At 33.8% G+C, this 21,070-nt stretch overlaps 2 protein-coding genes across 11 annotated transcripts in view; both read right to left on the reverse strand.

Moving 5' to 3' along the window:
- Nucleotides 1–2,600: 2,600 nt before the first annotated feature.
- On the reverse strand, nucleotides 2,601–11,037 carry LOC117106887. Of its 7 annotated transcripts, none has more exons than XM_033248398.1 (11): nucleotides 10,949–10,993; nucleotides 9,307–9,392; nucleotides 7,951–8,092; nucleotides 7,214–7,340; nucleotides 6,740–6,844; nucleotides 6,344–6,419; nucleotides 5,837–5,908; nucleotides 5,089–5,222; nucleotides 4,781–4,927; nucleotides 4,002–4,060; nucleotides 2,601–3,851 (listed from the first exon to the last, which is right to left on the reverse strand). In XM_033248398.1, the coding sequence occupies exons 3-11, from the start codon at nucleotides 8,086–8,088 to the stop codon at nucleotides 3,732–3,734; spliced, it is 978 nt and encodes a 325-aa protein (XP_033104289.1). In that variant the 5' UTR covers nucleotides 8,089–8,092; nucleotides 9,307–9,392; nucleotides 10,949–10,993; the 3' UTR covers nucleotides 2,601–3,731. The 7 variants fall into 7 exon arrangements, with proteins under 7 accessions (XP_033104289.1, XP_033104290.1, XP_033104288.1 ...); XM_033248399.1 differs by lacking the exon at nucleotides 10,949–10,993 and adding an exon at nucleotides 10,920–10,942; XM_033248397.1 differs by lacking the exon at nucleotides 10,949–10,993 and adding an exon at nucleotides 9,551–9,739.
- Nucleotides 11,038–12,062: 1,025 nt separating this feature from the next.
- Nucleotides 12,063–21,070, reverse strand: part of LOC117106877 — an 18,638-nt gene continuing 9,630 nt past the window's right edge. For all 4 annotated transcript variants that reach the window (XM_033248381.1, XM_033248380.1, XM_033248382.1 and 1 more), the window contains exons 4-14: nucleotides 20,754–20,858; nucleotides 20,288–20,363; nucleotides 18,654–18,725; nucleotides 18,266–18,402; nucleotides 17,463–17,603; nucleotides 17,004–17,077; nucleotides 16,699–16,873; nucleotides 16,023–16,069; nucleotides 14,573–14,632; nucleotides 13,846–13,899; nucleotides 12,063–12,905 (exon numbers count right to left, since the gene is read on the reverse strand). In XM_033248381.1, the coding sequence (XP_033104272.1) occupies nucleotides 12,840–12,905; nucleotides 13,846–13,899; nucleotides 14,573–14,632; nucleotides 16,023–16,069; nucleotides 16,699–16,873; nucleotides 17,004–17,077; nucleotides 17,463–17,603; nucleotides 18,266–18,402; nucleotides 18,654–18,725; nucleotides 20,288–20,363; nucleotides 20,754–20,858 (1,007 nt within the window). In that variant the 3' untranslated portion in view covers nucleotides 12,063–12,839. The remainder of the gene's footprint in view (nucleotides 12,906–13,845; nucleotides 13,900–14,572; nucleotides 14,633–16,022; nucleotides 16,070–16,698; nucleotides 16,874–17,003; nucleotides 17,078–17,462; nucleotides 17,604–18,265; nucleotides 18,403–18,653; nucleotides 18,726–20,287; nucleotides 20,364–20,753; nucleotides 20,859–21,070) is intronic.

A 21,070-nucleotide genomic window follows, 5' to 3' on the forward strand; every position in this document is an offset into this window, starting at 1 on the left:
TGGTCAATCCCGCCCCTGACACCCACCTCAGCCCCGCCATGCTTGTGGCTGAGGTGCGAAAATTTGAGGAAATAGTACTCCTAGATATCTGGAAAGACACTCTTATAGTAAAATTTACCATCATCACATCACACTTACGTCAAAATGAACGGCCAAAAAATTTCTCATAATCTTTTATCAGCGATTTTTGGCAAACATTGAGATCTAACTAATACACTAATAGGTCTATGTGTGATGTACCATAGTAAATTAACTTTAAAATATTGTCTTTGATGTATTTACTTTACTTTACCTACTTCAAACAATTATCTTTTATCAAGAAATTTCGGCAATTTTGTTAAATTGTACTTCTAATGGCCGAAAATGACACTATTAAAAATTCATCATCATCACATCCCCATTATAGTCAAAATGAAGCGCCAACAAATTTCCCATATCTTTTATCACTGATTTTCGGCAATCAGAGTTTTAAATAATCTGTGTGATGTACCATTGAAAATAAAACTTTAAAGCACTGTCTTTGATGTATTTACTTTACTTATACCTATTTTAAGCCGTGAGTCCACACCCATCTCAGCCCCATCATGGTTGGGGCCGCTGAGGCGCGAAAACTTATGTAAATAGTACCTCTATCTAGCCGGAAATGACACTCTTATAGTAAAATTCATCATCTTTATCGTCACATCACCATTATAGTCAAAATTATGTGCCAACAAATTTCTCATCTCTTTTATTAGGGATTTTCGGCAATCATATCTAAATAATCTTTGTGATGCACCATAAAAAAATAAAACTTAATTGTATTTGATGTACTACTTTACTTTACCTACTGCATGTGCCGAAACTAATCTTATCTTTACACGCTTTTTTTTCTTTCATATTCTCAAATTATAATAAAGGCACCCACAAGATTTGTGGGTAGAAATACCAGTATCTTGTTATAAGAAGATGTATTCTGGCTGTACAGGGCTCTTTCGTTAAAGCCTGGGTCACTATGCAGTTTATTTCAACAATTTCCAGGCACCTTTTTGACTTATGAAACCACATCACCGAAAAGTGGGGGGGGGGGGGGAATCCCTTATTCCCCCCACCCCACCTTCATGATCTGCACCCATGAACCAAAGAAATTCATGACATATATTAACATTATTAGTATTATTAAGACCCAACGATGGAAGGTGGGAGGGATAAAAAGGCTTTAGCTCCCATAAAATTTGAATCAACATGTTTTTTTATTTCAGTGAAATAATAGCATAGCTTATTACAATCGGCCTAATAAATTTAAACTTCTATTTAAGACCTATGAAAATATAGGTTTACCAACAACACCCGCTTCGTCACGAGTCCATTGGCGTGTTGAATCAATCTATCTGAAATGTTTGGTCCTCAAAAAATCCCGGATTCTGACCGGCATCTGTGATGTGTCAATTTACAGGTCATCATGTTATCATGTTTTACAATAATTTCACAATGGATTGAAACGTAAAAATATTACCATCTATCTCCACTACAAATGGTTCTAATTGTCAGGAATCCTGACAAAGTATAGCGAGTCGTCATCACCTTAAGTGTTTACTTAATAGTTGATTGAAATCTTGAGAAGTGGAACGATCACTTAAATGATTTACAAGCATTAGTATACTAAACAAACGACTTTAATGGAATAAAGTCAGATGTTATATTTCTCAGACTGGAAAAAGCAACAGAACGATAGTGCTTTAAATAAGACCATTCCTACTTTCACTACGGCCTGAAAATATATTCCATGGGAAAAGAAATTCACAAAACCAACATTTGGCATCTTGGCATGGCGAATCCCCCCCCCCCCCAATGACATTTTAGGGGTTTTAAAGGCTTATTTAATCGGTTCTGGGGTCTACTAATATTTAAAAAATATATACATTTTTTCTCCCTGACGAAATGCTGCCCTACCCCCCCCCCCCCCTTCCTCCCGCCCCCCCCCCCTTTTTTTTTTTTTTTAGTTTGCACAAGTAGCCTCGAGAAGAAGCCCATCTCGGAAAGAAGCCCATGGGCTTCTTTTCAAGATAGCGTAGGCTTCTTTTTGAGATAGTACAGTACAAACATAATACATGAATTTCAGAAAACAAAATATATTAAAAACAAGCTTGGCTTTTACAGCAGTTTAGGTGATTTAATGCTATTGTTAGGTTTTTTTGAAGTTTATTCCTCGTCTTTTAACGTCTTGGATCACATTAGAAATACAGCAAGTCCAAGCCAGGCATCTTCATACTATTTCGTAAGACCGCTTTTTATTGTATCTTTGTAACTCTTGCTTCAAACAGAATTGTTAAATTATTTTTTATTACAAATACAGTTAGTGTTCGAGGCAAAAAATGTTATGCTACTGCACCTCTAGATGGCCAGAAATGGAATTCTCGTACTTAAATGCTCTGGTCGGAACTACTACTGTAATGGAGAGCATCTGAAGGGGAGAGGGTAGGGTGAAACTTTTCTCTTGAGGCATTTAACTCCGACCTCTTAGATACACCACTGACTATTACATAAGGAATTAGTAGTGGTGTACCGGTACTATAGGCAGTGTAGGAATGCCGAGTAAAGAATACTGCTTTTGCTACACATTATAATGAAACTATCTGGACTTTATTTGAACTTGACGATAAAAAACAACTTGAAGTTTAAATTTCTATAGGCTTATTAAATAACAATTGTCATAGAATTCACAACTTTTTGTAGGTCTTTGCTGTATCTGTGAAAGAACCTTAAAAACACTGTAAAGATAAAAACCACTGGAATAAATTGTTAAAGCACTGTCGCTTTCATCCACAAAGAAATATGAAAAAAAAAATAGTTTCCTTCGCTTAAGCCTAAATAGTACTTCGTGAGCATGTTCTTCAGAATATCCTCATCCTACTAAAAAGTTACATCAATTTTGAATTTTCAAACCTAAAAGCATTGCATTCACTTCTAACCAAAATTTATTCAAGGTTTGACAACATATTTTTTAAACTCTTAAAAAGCTTACATATAACAATTACAATCTTTAAACAAAATGACTTCTTCAATCATTTTTGAGTTAAAAATGTTCATCATTTTTCAAACATTTTTTACAATGTTGTAATGCACATCAGAGCACAGCCTTGCCACACTCCTTGAATTGTGCATACCATTTCAATTTTCATAAAAATAAATTTCATATCATAATTGTTTTCTACCTTAACGACTTATGGTTGGGCATCAAGAAATAAAATTGGGTGAAACAAAACTGTTATCCGTTTTTCTAGAGGTTCCCTTCTCTATCTTCACTTACTATAAATAAAGAACACTGAGTAGAAAAGGGGATTCTGGAAATTTGAAGTGAAGTCATAAACTATATATTTGTCTAAATTGGGAGAGTTGATCAAGCTAATGGCTTATGAATTGGCTTAGTGTATTTCACAATGTACAATTGTTGTGTGTAGTGGAAAATAAACTATTGAAGCACTAAATTCAGTATGAGAGAAAATTAGACCACTTAACATAGCAATGAACAAGGTCCCTTAATACAGGGTGGCATAGCTAAAAACATAAAAATATAAAACACAAATCAATTTGCATAGTATGATTTAGTGAATGGCTTAGAATTACTGTATTAAAAGTAAAGTATAAATACATTGGTACACTAAGATGTTGAGAGCAACAAACAACTGTAGTATACAATGTAATTTTTACTTCACTAATAACTACTTTCACTCTGCTACAATCGCACACAGTTACTGTGCGATATAAATCGCACTGCTCCTTTGACCAGCAAGACCTCCTATAGGATGTCTGTTGCGGTTCTGTGGGGTACCTCCTCGTCCACGACCTACCATTCTCACATAAGTTTGGGCCTGCAAATAATAGACAAAGAATACAACAATGATTACTGATGTTGTTCTGATGATTTAAAAGGAAATTGTTAAAACTGCACAGCAGGGCAGAGAAAGAGAGATAAACAGGTTGATGAAGAATACAGATATGGTAATGTATAAAACACTTACAGAGAGAGCAATTGCATGTTCATTGGTTGGATTCAGTTCAGCTCTGCCGTGTCCAAAACCTACAGAAAAAAGAAAATATATTCAGCCAGACACACACTGCTATCTGCCAGTAATGTACACTATTTACCTCATATATAGATTTATGCAATAGAAAGTACTAGTACCCTAGGCTACGGAAGAGAACTTTTTTTGCCCTGACGCACGATGTGCTCTAGGCCGTGTTGCCATGTAATTTATGACTTGCACGATTGGCAAAAGAGACGCAATCTCTATGACACTGAGAGAGATTGGCCCTTAATTGATCGTCTAGGCCAGGAAGTAAGCCTAGACCTACTTGGTATGTACTATTTTCATTAGTTTTTTTAGGTATCGTAGAATCTATGTATGAGGTATGTAAAACAAATATTGACTGCTCTAGATTTTGGCGAATGGTGAAATCTATAGACCCTTGGTTATATACGGAGACAGTGGCATATAAAATAGGCTACAGTCTTCATTATCACCTCGGTGCAATAACCTTCACCATTCCCCTGATGAGCAGTCAATATTTGTACTATTTACCTGTAAAATTCCTTAAGCTCTGTCCACTCTATCACATTTTCTTTGAGAACAAACTGCCATACGCCTATATATGGTCATGATGTGATAGTCATGATGTGCTTATATGTGGTCATGATTATGCCTATATATGGTCATGATGTGATAGTCATGATGTACTTATATGAGGGCATTTAGGCATGTCAAATCAAATTTGAGATTCTGGACAGGGCTTTGGTTACCTTGGGCAGTGGGTGCTACTGCCCTCTGTGTTTTCATGACATTATCATGTTGTTTATCCTGATTATTTAACTCATTCACCATCATCATTTGTTTATTCATCAGAAGCCCTCGTCCAAGACCAATCAGTCCGAGCCTAGCATTCTCACCTGAACAAATCAAAAAAGGTACTTAAATTCTCTGCGAGTTGCTAAAATATGTTACATTTTCAAATATAATGAGAGATGAAGTTTCTGCATTTGAGTCAATCATTAACTACATGTCATTTAATCCATGTCAGTACTTTCTCCAGTAAGAAACAAATTCTCACCACTGGCCGATTCATTCTGATTGACCTGCTGATATGCCATTGCAGGTTCATGTGGCAATCTCAAAGGGCTTGACACTTTGGGACCATCTAAGTTGGAGCCTTCATCAGTAGGCCTATACTCTAGCTCTGGTGGCCTAATGCAAGACAAGATTAAACATGAGTATGAGTTAATGCGCTAACATATAAAACATGTCTTTGAGGTGGCAGTACAAATTTGGTTTGGATCACAATTATGAATTAACATACTCAGCTTGCCGAGAGAATTGACGTTTTAGGAGCATCAATGAAGCATAACAACTGACCAATCAGAACAGAGACAGGAACATGTGTGTCACAAGCACACATGTTGTCCCACAAACATGTGTTTGCATATGTTTTACCGCTGTTCTCTGGGGACCTTAGCTTAACAATATCCAAAGGGCAGGGCTTAGCGGAAAGGACCATTTCATAGTGTTGCAGCTGGTAATCAGTAGATTGGTGTGTACACTACAATGTACCTACTTAAACTCGTGCGTGGAGAGAGAGAGACAAGCATGGGTTAAGAGGCTTGCCCAATGACAAGCAAATCCAGGTGGTGGGGGAGTGGTTGAACCCTGATATCAATTTTAAAAGCTCAAATCAAAAGCAAATCACTGTGCCAACCACTCCCAAAAAGGCACATTCATCCATCTATGCCTGCTGAAAATAATAACAATCCACAGCTCCACATCTATTAATGAATGACAACATGATGGCATTGCAAACTTACAATCCTGCCTTTCGTCGTTCGTCTTGCTTTTTCAGGTATTCTCGGTGGGCTCTCTTCTCAGCAGGAGTCATCCTAAAAAATTATAATTAATAATGTTAACAAATGAAATTTGCTAACTACATTTTCGGTAGTTAAGATGCTTGCCTTCTAATCTAGTGCTTAGAGTTCAATTGTATTTTTACCACTACAAACAACTGCACTTTCTAGGTCTTTATACCATTTATCATAGTTTCATTTTGTAATTGTACTTGATGTTAATGTGAAAAGTTTACAATACAAAGTGGGTAACAGTAACACCAAATACAAAATTATATTATATGACATACTGACTTATAGATTTACGAAGTACTATGAAGACAAAAAATTAGAATTTCCTTGAAGATGTAAAAATTACAATAAGATTTTAGGTGGTTGTTAGGAACAGTGGCATGTTGAGTACACTCGTATACCATGGGCTCTTGACAAAATCATGTTTCTCTGGGGTAAATACATTTTTTATCAACTTACCCACAAGTGCTTCGATATAATTGGTGCCCAACATCTGTAGGTGGATTGTAATCGTATTTGGGTTGACACAACATTTCTATGGCAAAATAATATTTATTCTCCATAATATAACAAATTAAACAACATATCAGTATTCAGCAGATATATATGTAATTGGTTCATTTTTATCAATTATTCTGCAAATCAATTTCCCCCTTTCTATCTTGCACAGTTCCAAGTTTGAGCAAAATATCCCAAAATGTGTTACCAAACACAAGTTACCATGTTACAATTAAAGGCTAAAAAAAACCCAAAACAGTGACTACCTTAAAACCTACAGCAGTAGAGTTTTACTAAGGCAAATTAATCCTGTCTTGGAAAAAATTAATACAATGTGAACATTTTTTAAAGAATTACCCTTATCCCAGTCTTCAGATGATGTTGGTAGTGGGCACATGTTGTAAGGTGGAACATCAGTGCAACCTTTTAAGATGGTCTCTTCACCATTCTGCATCTCATGACCTGATGCAATAGCAAATTATGAAATTTTAGTCTTATATATATACTGTCTCTTAGCATGTGATATAAAAAAAAATTTGTTGGCTACAAACCAAAATAATGTATTTTGTTTATTGTTTGTTCTTTTCAATATAAATCCTCCATAAACCACCATAATCATCTTTATTATGTCATTGTTTCATTATGAAATTATTGTTGAACTTAATATTGGTAATTTACTATATTTATTGGTTATTAATAATTATCCACTCATTATTTTTTTTTACTTATCATTATTTCATTGTATTATTAATATTATCCACATCATTTATGTATTGTTACTGCTACTGTCTAGCTTCACTAATTTCACTCAAAAAACATATTTCTGCATACCATATGCAATATCCTGCTCGATGACCTGTTTATCAGGACAGTTTGCCAGATGGTACTTGTACTCTGGTCCAGGGACAACATGTCGTGCATTAAATGGGCAATGAGCCATATTTGATAGTGGAAAATTCTGAAATCAAATTGAAATAATCTGTCACTGCAGATTGGAACACCTTCTCTAACAACACTGTAGACATATCCTGTACACATAGTCCAGGTCTTAGGCTGTAGCGAAAAAAAAGAGCAAAACTTGTCACGCCTATTAACAGTGTCGGTAAAATTACCAATTATGTATTAGTAAAAAACGAAATTTCTGAGAACCATTATGACTCAATGCTGAAATTAAATACAAAGGCCATTTCTCTTTCTCTATTTGGAGTTCATACAATATAGACGCTAATACAGTATATGGTAACATGTAATAGAATGTTGAAATGATGGTATATTCAAGTCACTATTAAACACTTTTGTATTTCATATGAACAATATTTAATGACCAACAAACTTCAAAATAAGGGAAACTACAGCCTCTTTCAATTTGCAAGATCCATCCAGTAGGGCACCGGGTATCCAAGTGGGTCATGCGATGGCCACCCTAAAAAAAAGTTGCTGAGCAAAAAATTTACTCTATTAAAAAAGATTCTCCTTACTTCCCATCAACTGTACATCCTTCTCACCTTCATCTCTCCCAATTAGAAATGTGCCACTGGGAGAGGAAGCTAGGTAATAATTCAACATACCTTGCGACAATTCTTTAGATGGTATGGAAACCGCTTGGCTCTTATTATATGGTTTGAATCATAAGGGCAAACAAATGCCTCATTGGGATCACAACTTGTGTAATCTGGTGTACGGTATGCATTGTCAAGTCTCAACATTTTGCTATAAAAACAAAAAAATTATTAATATATAATTAATGTATTTATTCAAATAAACGCCCCATCTAGAGCCTCATTTTTAATTTTGCCTCCCTAAATGACTGTAAAAAACAAATCTAATGGAAGCTCAACACATTCTAATAATGTTCTACTGCAGTAGAATTAAATTTTCTCTAACCCGGTTGGGATTAGTATTAAAGTACTGTATTTATGATCACACAATAACACATTTTGAAGGTAATTATGTGATGTAGTTCCCCACTTACAGTAAAATTAGGGGGGATGGGGGACCTATGTAATAACAAAACAGAGCACCCTCTATGCTTAATTTATTTAAGGGGCCAAATTATTTTTAGAGTTGATCTCACAAGACAAGGTAATCTTCGAGTTTCAAGTAACTTGTATTTATGGTAACATTCTGAAATGCAATGGACAGTTCCAGTTATATGCACATACCATTGAAGTTTTATCGCAATTTCAAGTTCTATTATATTTTTAATTGTACTATGCACAATATTAGGACACTAAATTCATTAGACTTTTTGCACCATAAGATTGATTTAATATTTTGCCAAAAGTAGTATTAAGACACTTCATTTTTCACTATTTCTTGCTTATTGATGATCTTTTATTTCTTGCTTGTGTAAAATTATCACAAAACAAAATTAGGGATGCCAGTATTTGCCCAATAATGGCAGGGATGGGGCGATGTCCCAGAATCTCTGAAAAAGTTCCAGGGGGAAAAGTCCCTGGAAGCTCTAAAAATTTAGTGATTTTGAATGCTTAAGGCATGTAATCGGTCTTACAGCCTCATATTCTGTAAAAGTACATATAATTTTTTTCACGAATGTGTTGAGTTCTCCACCAAGAGAGCTCTCTCAGATGGGTATCCAGCTTCCGGAGGATGATTTCTGAATGGCGGGTGGGGGCTCCGCTTGCAAGATTTACGCTGTGGTTGTTTAGGGCCCCGGCTGTGTCAAGGCTTAGAAGCTCCTAAAAATAGCATTTTGAGGCCATATTTAATGTCTGAAACCATAATTTGTGAATATTCCATCTAAATCATTTTGGCCGACCAAATACTGTTTTTGTAGTGACTGGTAATTGAACTTGTCATGTCTTCCTTTATTTGTGCAAGTGCAACTGTGTGCAAAGTATCGTTTCCTGAATTGTGATATTTTTCCCAAGTAAAACTAGATATGCTTTTTCTATCATATTGACCTTAATTCTTAAGTTTGCTTCCGATGGAGGACCTCCACGTTTAAGCCTATGCTCAGGCATCCATAGAACTCCCTGGTAGGACTAACCTGTAGGAGTTTTTAAATCAAAAATGAAGTTTAAGGCAAAATCGTAACATGAACACATTATTTTTTTTTTATCAGTCATACTTATTAGTTTGGCACACAATTGGTATTTTCTTTGTAATTTCACGCATCCTATAGCCACTTAGCCTAAAAACATTTACCTGTAAAATTTCAGGTCTACTCATAAAAACAAGTCTATGACAAAGTTTCTATTATAAATCTGTTTAGCTGAACTAAGACTTCCAATCTTTTGCTGTTTGTCGATTGGTTGGTGACAGATATAATTCTAGATCTGGGTGGATCAACCCTACTTCACATTTGCCCAGTGTTATGTTTTGGCCTTTAATTTACTGGAAAAAAAAAATTCATCGAATGATTATTACTTTTAGTTTCTTCAAATATATTTTTTTATTTAATTTTTTGGACCAAAATACTATGCTTTGCGGGTTGCCTAACTGTATTTATTAGGAACCAGGGCATTACAATCATCAATTGGTATATACTGTAGCTTTGTTAAAAGAAATTTATATTTGGGGTATAATTGGCATACAAATTTTATCTTTCACAAACAAATTTCTAGGCCAATATAACTGCCAACTTTGTTGGCATCATAATGCGCGAGATAAAAAAAAGGAAGTATATCACCTTCTTTCTATGTAAAAACCACAAAATAGAATGGCCTCTATGTTTAAAATTTTAGAACTTCATTACAGTCGTCGGTCTGTATAGCTTCGTTAAAATAAATTTATAAGATCTTCCAACATTTTATTGCCCAATTCACTTCATTTTTATAAATTTTTGGGTATAATCGGCCTATACATTTTTTTATCTTATGTTTATGCCTGAGATAATACAACGTAGGGGTACATAAAAAGTGGATGCTCATGCACGACAGTTGGTAGGTGTGGCCAAATTTTTGCATGGAGGATATATTCCCTGTGCTGTCCCTCCGTACCATCACCACTCTGGTACACCTAAGCTAATAATATATATGATAGCCTAATTTCCTAAACTGAACAAAAAGTCATCCTTCCTAATGCCTCTGTCCCATCATAAATCGTGGCCAAGAAGCCTGATGCTGAGCATACTGTATCTAGGCCTAGGCATATATTATATAATAATTATTAATAAGTAATTAAAACTAGGCCTAGGTCCCTACCTAGGCCTATGGATAAAGCGGTATAAAAGCATAAAAAACGTATCCTTGATGTGCTGAATCAAAAATCCCTCCCCAACTCATTCTTATGCCCACCCTGTCCTGAAGAATGTGGGCATGGAATAGCACATCTGTGAAGTAAGCCACTGGTAGGAAGTAGACTTACTTACAATAGGCTTGTCTAAGGATAAGTAGTGGCCAAGCCTCAATCAAGAGGGAGGGCTAGCTCAGCTATCCTACAGCCTACTCCAGGCTAGCATAGGCTACCTAGGCCCTAGCCTAGGCTATGTCTAGGGTCTATCTAGGCCTAGGAAGCATGGTGATACAATCAATAAAGTACTGTACTCTGAAAGTACAAAACTAGGGCTACACACCCAAGACTCCCTAGTCGATATTGCATTACCATTCAATAGCATGGTGTGTGTGTGTATCAAAAGTAGACAGCGTGACCACTCACAATTTTTGATATACACAATGACTGGGTCGAAATTACCCAAGATTCAGCAAAAATTGCCCAAAATTACCCAAGCTTCCTGAAAATGCATTAAAATTTGAAAAGTACGTGTTTTTCGCATGTATGGTTTCCCTTTTAGTTCAATTTATAAACCATTTTTTATTGTAATTGTTTGTGTTAATAATTAAAATTAATATTCATGAGGTGATAATACGGATAGAAAATACGCCCTCAGTCGGGCAGTGTTATCAGCAGATCAGTGATCAAGTTTTATTATGTAATGCATTAATTAGGTAAGATCAATGGCAACGCAAATCACAATTCTGAACCCATGTTTATAGCAATTAACAGTCAATTAACAATGTTATGTGCACTTCGTTGAGTTTTGCTTACTTGAATGGATTGAAATATACTTTGTTACTTCTTAATTCTTCCTTTATAACAAAAATATTTAATTTTCTTAGTAAAAATAAAATACCCAAGAATTTGAACGGAATACCCAAGAACCCAAGACCAAGTCAAAATACCCACAAGATCTTGGGTAAATACCCAAGCAGTGGTCACGCTGGTAGACAACCAACCGTTCACCGACGCGCGACCATTGGAGGAGGTGAAGAGGAAAAAAAGCATGTGGAAAGCGGTGCCAGGCTGTTCTTGAAATTGCTGCTGTTTCCAGTTATAACTACTCATGGAGGAGTCGTCCAACATCGACTTAAAAATGACCATTTTAAAGTTAATGATAATCAATGGTTTTTGCCCATTCACCATGTTGGAAAAGAGTGAAATATAGAAAAAAAAAAAAGTTCTATTTTCTACAGAAATTTCTCATTGTGTGATGTAGATATATACAGGTCTCCCTCCAATTAAAGACCATTTTTAGAACTGAGGTTTCCATGGTCTTTAGCAGCTTTGGTCTCTAATTAGAATAATAAAAACATTTGTTAAATGGGACCACAAAAAAGTGGTCTTTAATTGGAGGTGGTCTTTAATTGGAGGGAGACATGTATAGTTAAAAAAAAAAACATATTACTGTACAATGGAATTTTAAGTCATAGACAGCATGTAAAATATCATAATAATCCTTTTAATCAAAATTTCAATAACCAAGGATCAGAAGGAAAAACCTCCTCCAAATTTAAGGATTTTGAAACTTTATAATGGTATGAACATTTTATAGCATTAATATGTAGGGATAGTTTAAAACAACACTAAAGCCAGGCAAACACATCGGCCGACATATGCATCTCTACACTCTGTGATCACTTGACGATGTGCCACTGTCTGTCGATTCTGTCTGTCGATTGTAAGTAGCAGTATGAGAGAATTGTCAATAACTACAATTTGTTATAGCGTTGTGTTAAATATGGAATTGCGTCGGCCAATGGTAGTCAGACATTGTATGCCTGGCTAATATATACTGTAGTATCATATTTGCTTTTCATGATCTTCTGTTTTTATATACAAAAGGTTAAAATACAGTAAGAGTGTCCCGATATCTACACATTAATAACAAAAAAATATATATACAATAAGTACTTTTGATATACTACACTAAGAATAATGATACAGTATTTATTTTACAGAACTTGAAACACTTTCCAATGATCAATGCAAATATACCATTTTATGGAAGTATTTGTTGTACTGTATACCACACCTCTATACAAAGAAAAAAAACCATTTACAATGTATGATACCAGAGTTAAAAATAAGCTCATAAAAACCTTAAATAACTAAGCGTAAATTAATAAAAAATAAAATTTTTTTCATTGATTTATCAGTAATTCTTCAAAAAGTTTAAGATTCGGAGTGAATCCGGCATTTGTCTTAGGGTTTACTCTCAAGCTTCATGACCTAGAACAGCTATTTCCTTTTGGATCGAGGCTTTCTTTGAAACCTTCAGTTCCTGAAAATAAAAAAAAAAACACTTGTTATTTACAATCTATCATAGCACCTGACTTTATCCAACTAGCTTCCCCTCATTTTTCCATATTTCTCCCTCCTCATGTAGATACACCACTGCAATAAATGATAGCTAATGGCTTATGAATAAAGGTAGTTCATAGAACTGTACTTTACAATGTGCAGCAAATAATAATAATAATAATAATATAATAATAATAATAATAATGATAATAATATTAATAATAATAATAATAATAATAATATAATAATAATAATAACTAGCACTAACTCAGACTCAAGGGGGATATCTTTCGTGTTATTTTCACCTGAACCATGTGATTTTCCACTTAACGTCGTTTTTCCTAATTGTTCTCTAATCTCTCCATTGTCTTAGTTCCACTTAAGGTAGGTTTTATTAACATAACAATAAAAATAATAATAATAAAAAATAAAAATAATAAAAACAATAACAACAAGAAGATTTATGAAGCACACATTATCCACTCAAGGTGCTACGAAAGGAAGGAACCAAAAATTAAAGTGAACCTTATAGCTACTAGAAAAGAAAAAACACACACACACACCACAGAACCATTTACAGGTAATGTACACAGCCTCTTTATAACTCAAAGGTGCTCAAGTAAAGGGGGCATCTAACTAAACAAATTAAGTATGCAAGCAAGACAAAAAAGAAACTGCAAAAGCAGCACAAACAGGGGTGGACTGGGACCCAGTTACTCGTCCAGTAACGAACGTAGGGCCACTGGTGGCTTCCGAGGTGCTCATGTTTCAGCACTATGGGTGAAGAGACTATTTAATACCATTAGTGAGCACTTGCATATTTATATCAAGTTTTTTTTTTGTTCATGATAATTATCTCAATTATCATTTTAATATGAAACAAATAGTAATTTAACATGGTGATAAGTTTTAAAACACACCTCCTCTTCTGTTAGTTCTTTCCCCTCTTCTTTCTTCATCTCAAGTATCTTTATCTAAAAGTAAAGAAAATTTCAAAACCATTATCAACACAAATCAATTAATATTGAGCCTAGGCAACACAGAAGAACAATTGAAAAACAAAAACAAATGAAATAAAAAAACAAACAAACAAATAATAATACAAATGAAAAAAAGTCATGGAAGATTCTCCTCTATCACTTTCCTTTCCATGTGCCTCAATAGACAAGAAAAAACAAACATCACCATCAAAATTAATATAATTATTATCATATTCTACAAATTATTATGCAAAAGTCAAACTATAAAGACATATACAATTATTGTGTTAATCATGCTTGTAACCCTATTTTTGGTGTGACAATTATCACATATGTATTTATAAATTATGACGAATAAGGTAATTGACTTGAAATAAATTGTATTAAGTGTTTACTTGTTTTAACAATGTGTACAAGCAAGAGCAATTCAAACCTAAAAAGCCTGTATATTTTAAATGATAAAAACACACAAAGGTCTCCCTCCAATTTATACCACTTTTGGGACTGAGGTTTTTTTTAATGGTCTTTAGCTAGCAGATTTTGTCTTTAATTGAAAAATTATCAGAAACATTGTCTTCAATTGGAGGTGGTGTTTAACTGGAAGTCTTTAATTACAGGAAGACCTGTACCATATATGACTTTACTCCAAGATGATATATTTACGCACCCCATTCAGTTTTTTCATCAGCTTCCTGATTAGTTTCTTTCTCATGGTGTCTTCGGATTCCTTCAAAAATATAATAAGAAAACAATTATTGAATGAATTGAACAAATTAGCAATGGAGAATTTTTTAAATAAACGGTCAATTCATATTTGTATAACTGTATACAAATATAATTATTTCTTTTTTTATTTACTATTATTTCATATTTTGTTATTAAGACAACTCTAGCAACTGCTCACTAGTGGTCATTTACAGTAAATTTGTCTACACCATGCCAAGTACTATGTGACAAATATTTCTGATATGCCCATTTATGGCTGTGATAATACATGATCATGCCCATATATGGCCGAATCAAAGATATGTTATAAAAAAGAAGTTGATAGTGTAAAGGGAGCCTTAAAGTGTACAACAAAACATAAACAGCAATATATTTTCGACTAATTTTGGTGCTATATTATGGAAATTTGTGCCTTATATATCAGCAACTGACACCCTAGCTTTAAAAACATAGTCTATGACTGAATTTAAACAAGAACCCTTCAAAAATTTAATTAATATATTCAATTGCTAATTTTATAAAATGAGCAAAAATGAGAAACCCCCCGCCCCACGCCGCCCACCAAAAAACATATAGTTTTTGTTATGAACTAAAAGACTTTCAATATGAAAATCCCTGTATTGATTATGGCCATTTTAAAGGCCAAAAGAACATTCAGTTACTTATGCACTTGTTCTGGTAAGTAAAATAATTTTTCATTCCAATTTTTATAATATAATTTTGTTATTGTATAACAAAAAAACAAAAATTGAAGTCTATTGGGCAATTAGGAGTGGAGTTGATTGCAATCAAGGTGAGACAAGATTTAATTCCAGAACCCTGAGATTAGAAGGCAAGACAAGGCTGTCTTTATACCTTGTTTAGCAAACCTGCCCCCAGCCAATAATGATGATGTCAAATAAAAAGATAATTTTATTTTTGGCCAATTAGTGCACTCGCTCCCACGAAAAAATGGAAATTACAGTAAAATATAAAAGATTTTCTTTTTTTTTATTACGCTCTGCCTTGAAATCTCCAAAAATATGATATGTATATTTCTTCCCAATTATGTAAATTTAAAGCATTTAACCATCCCATTAATATACTGTTTTCATTAACCAATAACATTTTATTTTTACTTTCTCCTCCTTTTTTGGCAAAACCATTTGCTAAATAAGAAAACAAAATCTTATTTTCATTTTTTTTTCTGCCTCCTCTGATGGTCTTTAAAACAATAGTTTCGTGAAACAAGGTATAAAAAAAGTCTCACCTAACAAATAAGTTACATCTTCAATCCAATAGACAAGAGGAACTAATGGCTCTATCACAAAAAGTATTGCATTACAACATTAAAATATTTTTATAAATTGCATTCTATTTTTAGAATCGTTGTAGAGTACTATTCAACTCACTTCTTGAGATGAAGAATCTCCAGATGATAATTGACTGGTTTTCACATCTGTGACACAGAAAAAGTTGTAAAATAATTAATATTTAATGTAATGATGTTTTTGAGCTTTTTATACAAGGGCAAACTTATGTACTGTCTGCCAACAAATTATGAAAACCTCGAAAATTCAATTACAAGTTTGAAAAGTTCATTCAAAAGGATAAAATGAGTATTTAACTTCAAATCAGAAACTTATTTACCAAGATCTTTCAGTTTTACAAAAATCATTAAATTTCAATATGAGCCAATTTAAGGTGCAGAAGAACACAGGAGTAGGCTCTGGAGGGAAAAAAATTGTTGTACAACTGATTTTTTTCTAAGACGTTAAAAGGATGTTTAACGAAAAAATCGGGAAAGATTAATGAGATACAAATTTTTTGAATATTTAAAAACTGGTGAAAAAAAGGAGGCAACACCCCTTTTCCACCAGTTTTTAAATACTCAAAAATTATTTGTATTTTACAGTATTAACCGTTCCGGATTTTTCTGTCAAACAATGTTTAATGTCAAATTTTTTTTCTCCAGAGCCTGGCTTTAAAATTAATTTTCTAATCATTCAATATTACTCTCGCTTCTTGTGCAATATGTTATTTTTTAAGCAATTAATGAAAAACAATTGCACCATCTTTTGTACATACCATTATTCTCTTCCTCATGTTTTGATGGTTCTGTTTTATTGATGGCATAGCTCGTTTGTGTCTTTTGACCCGCCAGACCCCCTACAGTTGGAGCTGTCTTTATTATGAGTTGTCTGTTCCGGTTCTGTGGGGTACCTCCCCGTCCACGACCTACCGTTCTGACATATGTTTGGGCCTGCAAAGATGGAAAAGTAGGAAACAGTGGTTATTGGTGTTGATTTCACGTTGAAAAGGTAGTTTACCACACAGCAGTGTAGAAAAACTAGTGAATGAAAGGAAGTAGAAAAAGTAATAAAATGACTTACAGCTGGAGCAACTGCATGTCCATTGGTTTGAATGGGTTCGGTCTTAAAATTAGCTGCCATGCCCCGTCCAAAACCTGTTAAAAAAAAAACATGCACAAAATGTTTTTTTTTAATTTAAAGATCTGCATTTAGACAAAAACAATTTCTAGCATTTGTTTTAGTTTTTGAACTAAAAGTTCAACATCAAATGGAGTAAAAATTGGCTGTGGGTTAGGCTTTCCAACTGTCCACTGTATGAATGACTACAGTGAACAAACTAGTCCTAGCATTTGGAGAAACCCATTGAAAACCAACTTTTTTATGTGCTTCAACTTTACTGGTGAGTTTTTTTCCACAGGTATTAGGATGCTTCCATCAGTTGACATTTCTAAAAGAAATCTAAAGACCTTGCTGCTGGATATCTGTAGAATAATTTGATGTGAAATGAAAAAAGAAACCAATAATTTGTCTGTTAGTTACCTTGGGCTGTGGGTAGCATTGCCGCCTTAGTTTTCATGAGGTCACCATCTGCTTTACTTGAGTCATTCACCATCATCATTTGTTTGTTCATCAGAAGCCCTCTTCCAAGGCCAACCAGTCCAAGCTGTGTATTCTCACCACCTGTACAGAAATAAATTGAATTTCTCTAAACATTCTAATATAATAAAATGAACTAACATTTGTGACCCAAGCTCACAAACAGGCTGTAAACTCGCACAGCACTGTTTTGAGAAACAAGCCTCAATAGCCAGAACATGCCATAAAATATGAATTTCGTGTGAATTAGGTTTTTGTGTAATAAATAAAGTATAATTATTAATCTTACTATTCCTGAAGTTTGAGTTTAAAATTCAAACTGTAAAAGGCACAATTTAGCCATTTTCAAATGGGAGTTAGTGAAAATGAATAGGAAATTGCCAAAAATAATAGCCTTTTTCTCAAAACTTGATATAAGAAAGTTGAGAAGATGACAATTATTCAAACGGTCATAACTTTGCTTCCAGACACCCGATTGAGTTCATTTAACTGTCAATGTCATTTTAAAATAAATGATATGTTCTATGCCATTGTAACAAAAACTCATTTTGGCTTGAAGACGAGTTTACAGCCTGTTTGTTAGCTTTGGTCACATTTAGAAGTAGTGTAAAAAAGCAATCAGAATTGTACATACTTTAAATTCATTAAAACCTTTGCTACCACTTAAAATGGCACTTTGTCTATTTTAGAGCAAAATTCTTCCAACATGTTTCCTGTTGTACACAAATCTCATAGTTAGTTCTTACCCATAGCCATTTGGTTTACATGTTGATAAGCTTTTGGTGGTTCTCGAGGCAATCTCAAAGGGGGCTGGCTTGAAGGACGAACCAGTTCAGGAACACCACAATGAGCTTCTCCTCCAAAAAACTCTGGTTCAGGTGGCCTAATGTATAAATGAGAGAAAACACGAGTTTAAATATAATAACACCGAGTTATGAATCAATTTATATAAAACATGGACTCCATTCACAAACTTTAAAGTGGCAGTTTTTCATTTGATAAAAAAATACTAATTCATCCATTTAAGACTGTGTAATTTACACATGTTTAGCTCTTCTGTCTTGTAATTGGCTGTAATATAGGAAAGCCACATCATACTCAATGGATTACAACATGATGAGTTTGCAAACTTACAATCCTGCCTTTCGTCGTTCTTCTTGTCTTTTCAGGTACTCTCGGTGTGCTCTCTTCTCAGCAGGAGTCATTCTAGAATATAATTAATTTTCCAACTTTTCATTATTTACAACAATTATTAGGCGAGACTTTTTTACTTGTTTAGGGAACCTGCTGACTGCAAATATTGATGATTTCGAATATTTCAATAAAATGTTATTTTTGGCTAATTAGTGCACCTGCACAAGGAATAAAAAAAGTCTCGCCTTATCATCAACATATTCATAGTGTTTAAGTCCCAGCCTATTGCTATATCAACTACTAGACTGGATCAATACAGCATAATAATTAGACACTAGTGACAAACACACCATATATGTGAGCTGTCGTGACAAAACGAGCCTTGTCGTACGAAAAAAGAGTTATTGATATATTTAGATAGATGAATATATTGTATAAGCTTTATTTTGGTGATTAAATCATGTTCCTCGGTTAAGTAAACCTGGAGTAAGATAATTTTGAAGTTCAGATGTCTGAAAACGTTCAATACAGCAAAATTAGACACTAGTCACAAACACATCAATGTGAGCTGTCGTAACAAAATGAGTCTTGTCGTACGAAAAATGAAAAATGATTTATTGATGTATTTAGATAGATGAAAATATAAGCATTATTTTAGTGTTTAAGTCATGTTCCTAGGTTAAGTATAACTGGAGTAAGATCAATTTGAAGTTCAGATGTCTGAAAACATTCTTTAGAGAAAATCGCCTCTAAAGATAAACAACTGATAAATTTTGTGTGGGTTGTCCTATTAATTCTGAAAAATAGCTTTACAAAGTGTGCCTCAAAAACATGATTACATTTAGTAACTCAACTCGGAACTTTTGCTACTATGAAATATACATATTAAGCTTATCAGAAAAATTGAAACCCAATTTTTGTCAAAATATCACTTCAGATATATTTTCTTGAATATATCAAATTGACCTGGCGTACCACAAGACTCATTTTGTCACAACTCTCATATATGAACGTTGTATCATATACAATGAATTTTTATGCAAATTATTGTTTATAGTTAAAATCTCAATTTCAGCACGTGGGCCACTTTGTTTAGAAATTTAAATAACATTAGGCCTAGGTAAAGGATGGCTAGTTACAGATATAAACATTACTGAGAAAATGCAGATTCTAATAACTAATAATAATCACAATACAAGGACTAGAGGCGAGAAGAGTTATCAATAAAGTACAAGGCCTGGGAATCAGAATGTTAATTATGTACGTGGAAGGAGTTTTACAAATGATACGTGTCTGTTTACTCTATATCTCAACAAAAGCATTCAACCATTATCAAGTGGATAGGAGTGGTCTTACATAAATATTTTATGGTTTCTCAGAAAACATCTTCAATTGTATTTAAATCATTATTAATTACCTGGCTGGCAATTAATGTGAATTTATTATTTTTTTTCTTTTTTGCTATTGCACCATGCTACACATACAAAAACATACTATGCTGAAATTCACTAAAACTACTCTTAAAATGTTATCATAGCATACTTTATAATCACACTATAATAACATATTATTCAGCATTTTTTATTTATTATTACAGTATAAGCCTTGATACATTTTGACATCTATAAACTTACCCGCAAGTGCTTCGATAAATGTGCTGCCCTGCATCGGTAGGTGGAGTGTAATCGTAGTTTGGCTCATTCCTCATTTCTATGAAACAATAAACATTTTTTTGTATATTTTACTGGCTATATTATGAAATTTCCTAACCTTAAGGTCCGGTACTTACCATGAAAATAATATGTAAATTAAAGAGCGTTCTACCAGCTAAATACCCATGCCCACTGCCTTATTTATGACAGACTTAACTACATAATATGAAACATAATTATGTAGTTTATTCAGGGCTTTAATAACATTTAATAGATGAAAAAATAATAATAATATGTTGTTCTTATATAGCACTTAATGCCTTTACAAAGCCTCTAAGCGCTTCACATTTTAACAAATAAATCTTTCCTATGAATGACAAAATTAAGAAATAAATTATCTACAGCAACTTAATAGACAAGGGAGGGGGAGGGGAAATAATTAAAATACCTGCATCCCAGTCTTCAGAAGATGGGGGTGGTTCCCAAGTATTATAAGGTGGCACATCAGTGCAACCCTTGAAGGGTGACTCTTCACCATTTTGCTTCTGTTGTTCTGAAACATAATCCAATAAAAATTTACATTTATGGGGTTTAACACATGCCTGAATTGTTTTAGAAGGATATTTAGTGTATAAAGATGTTTGTTAGTGGCGTAACGCCTATGGGCTCTCAGGGAGTGAAGCCCCAGGGCCTCCAGTCCAAATGGGCCTGGGAGTGTGAAAATATAAGTTAATTCTGTGGTCATAGCCCAACAATATATATATA

The sequence above is a fragment of the Anneissia japonica genome, unplaced genomic scaffold, assembly GCF_011630105.1.
Source record: "Anneissia japonica isolate Jap-2015-1 unplaced genomic scaffold, ASM1163010v1 scaffold1165_len1893470_cov193, whole genome shotgun sequence".
Lineage (NCBI taxonomy): Eukaryota > Metazoa > Echinodermata > Crinoidea > Comatulida > Comatulidae > Anneissia > Anneissia japonica.

Bases quoted from the DNA above. Each gene is read 5' to 3' on its own strand.
- LOC117106887 (XM_033248394.1), bottom strand. From the start codon at position 10,951: ATGGTAATGCAATATCGACTAGGGAGTCTTGG. The intron at 6,420-6,739 runs GTAATTCTTTAA...ATTTTGCCATAG, and splicing joins ATCTGAAGACTGGGATAAGG to AAATGTTGTGTCAACCCAAA. The intron at 4,061-4,780 runs GTAACCAAAGCC...TTTTTTCTGTAG, and splicing joins AGTAGCACCCACTGCCCAAG to GTTTTGGACACGGCAGAGCT.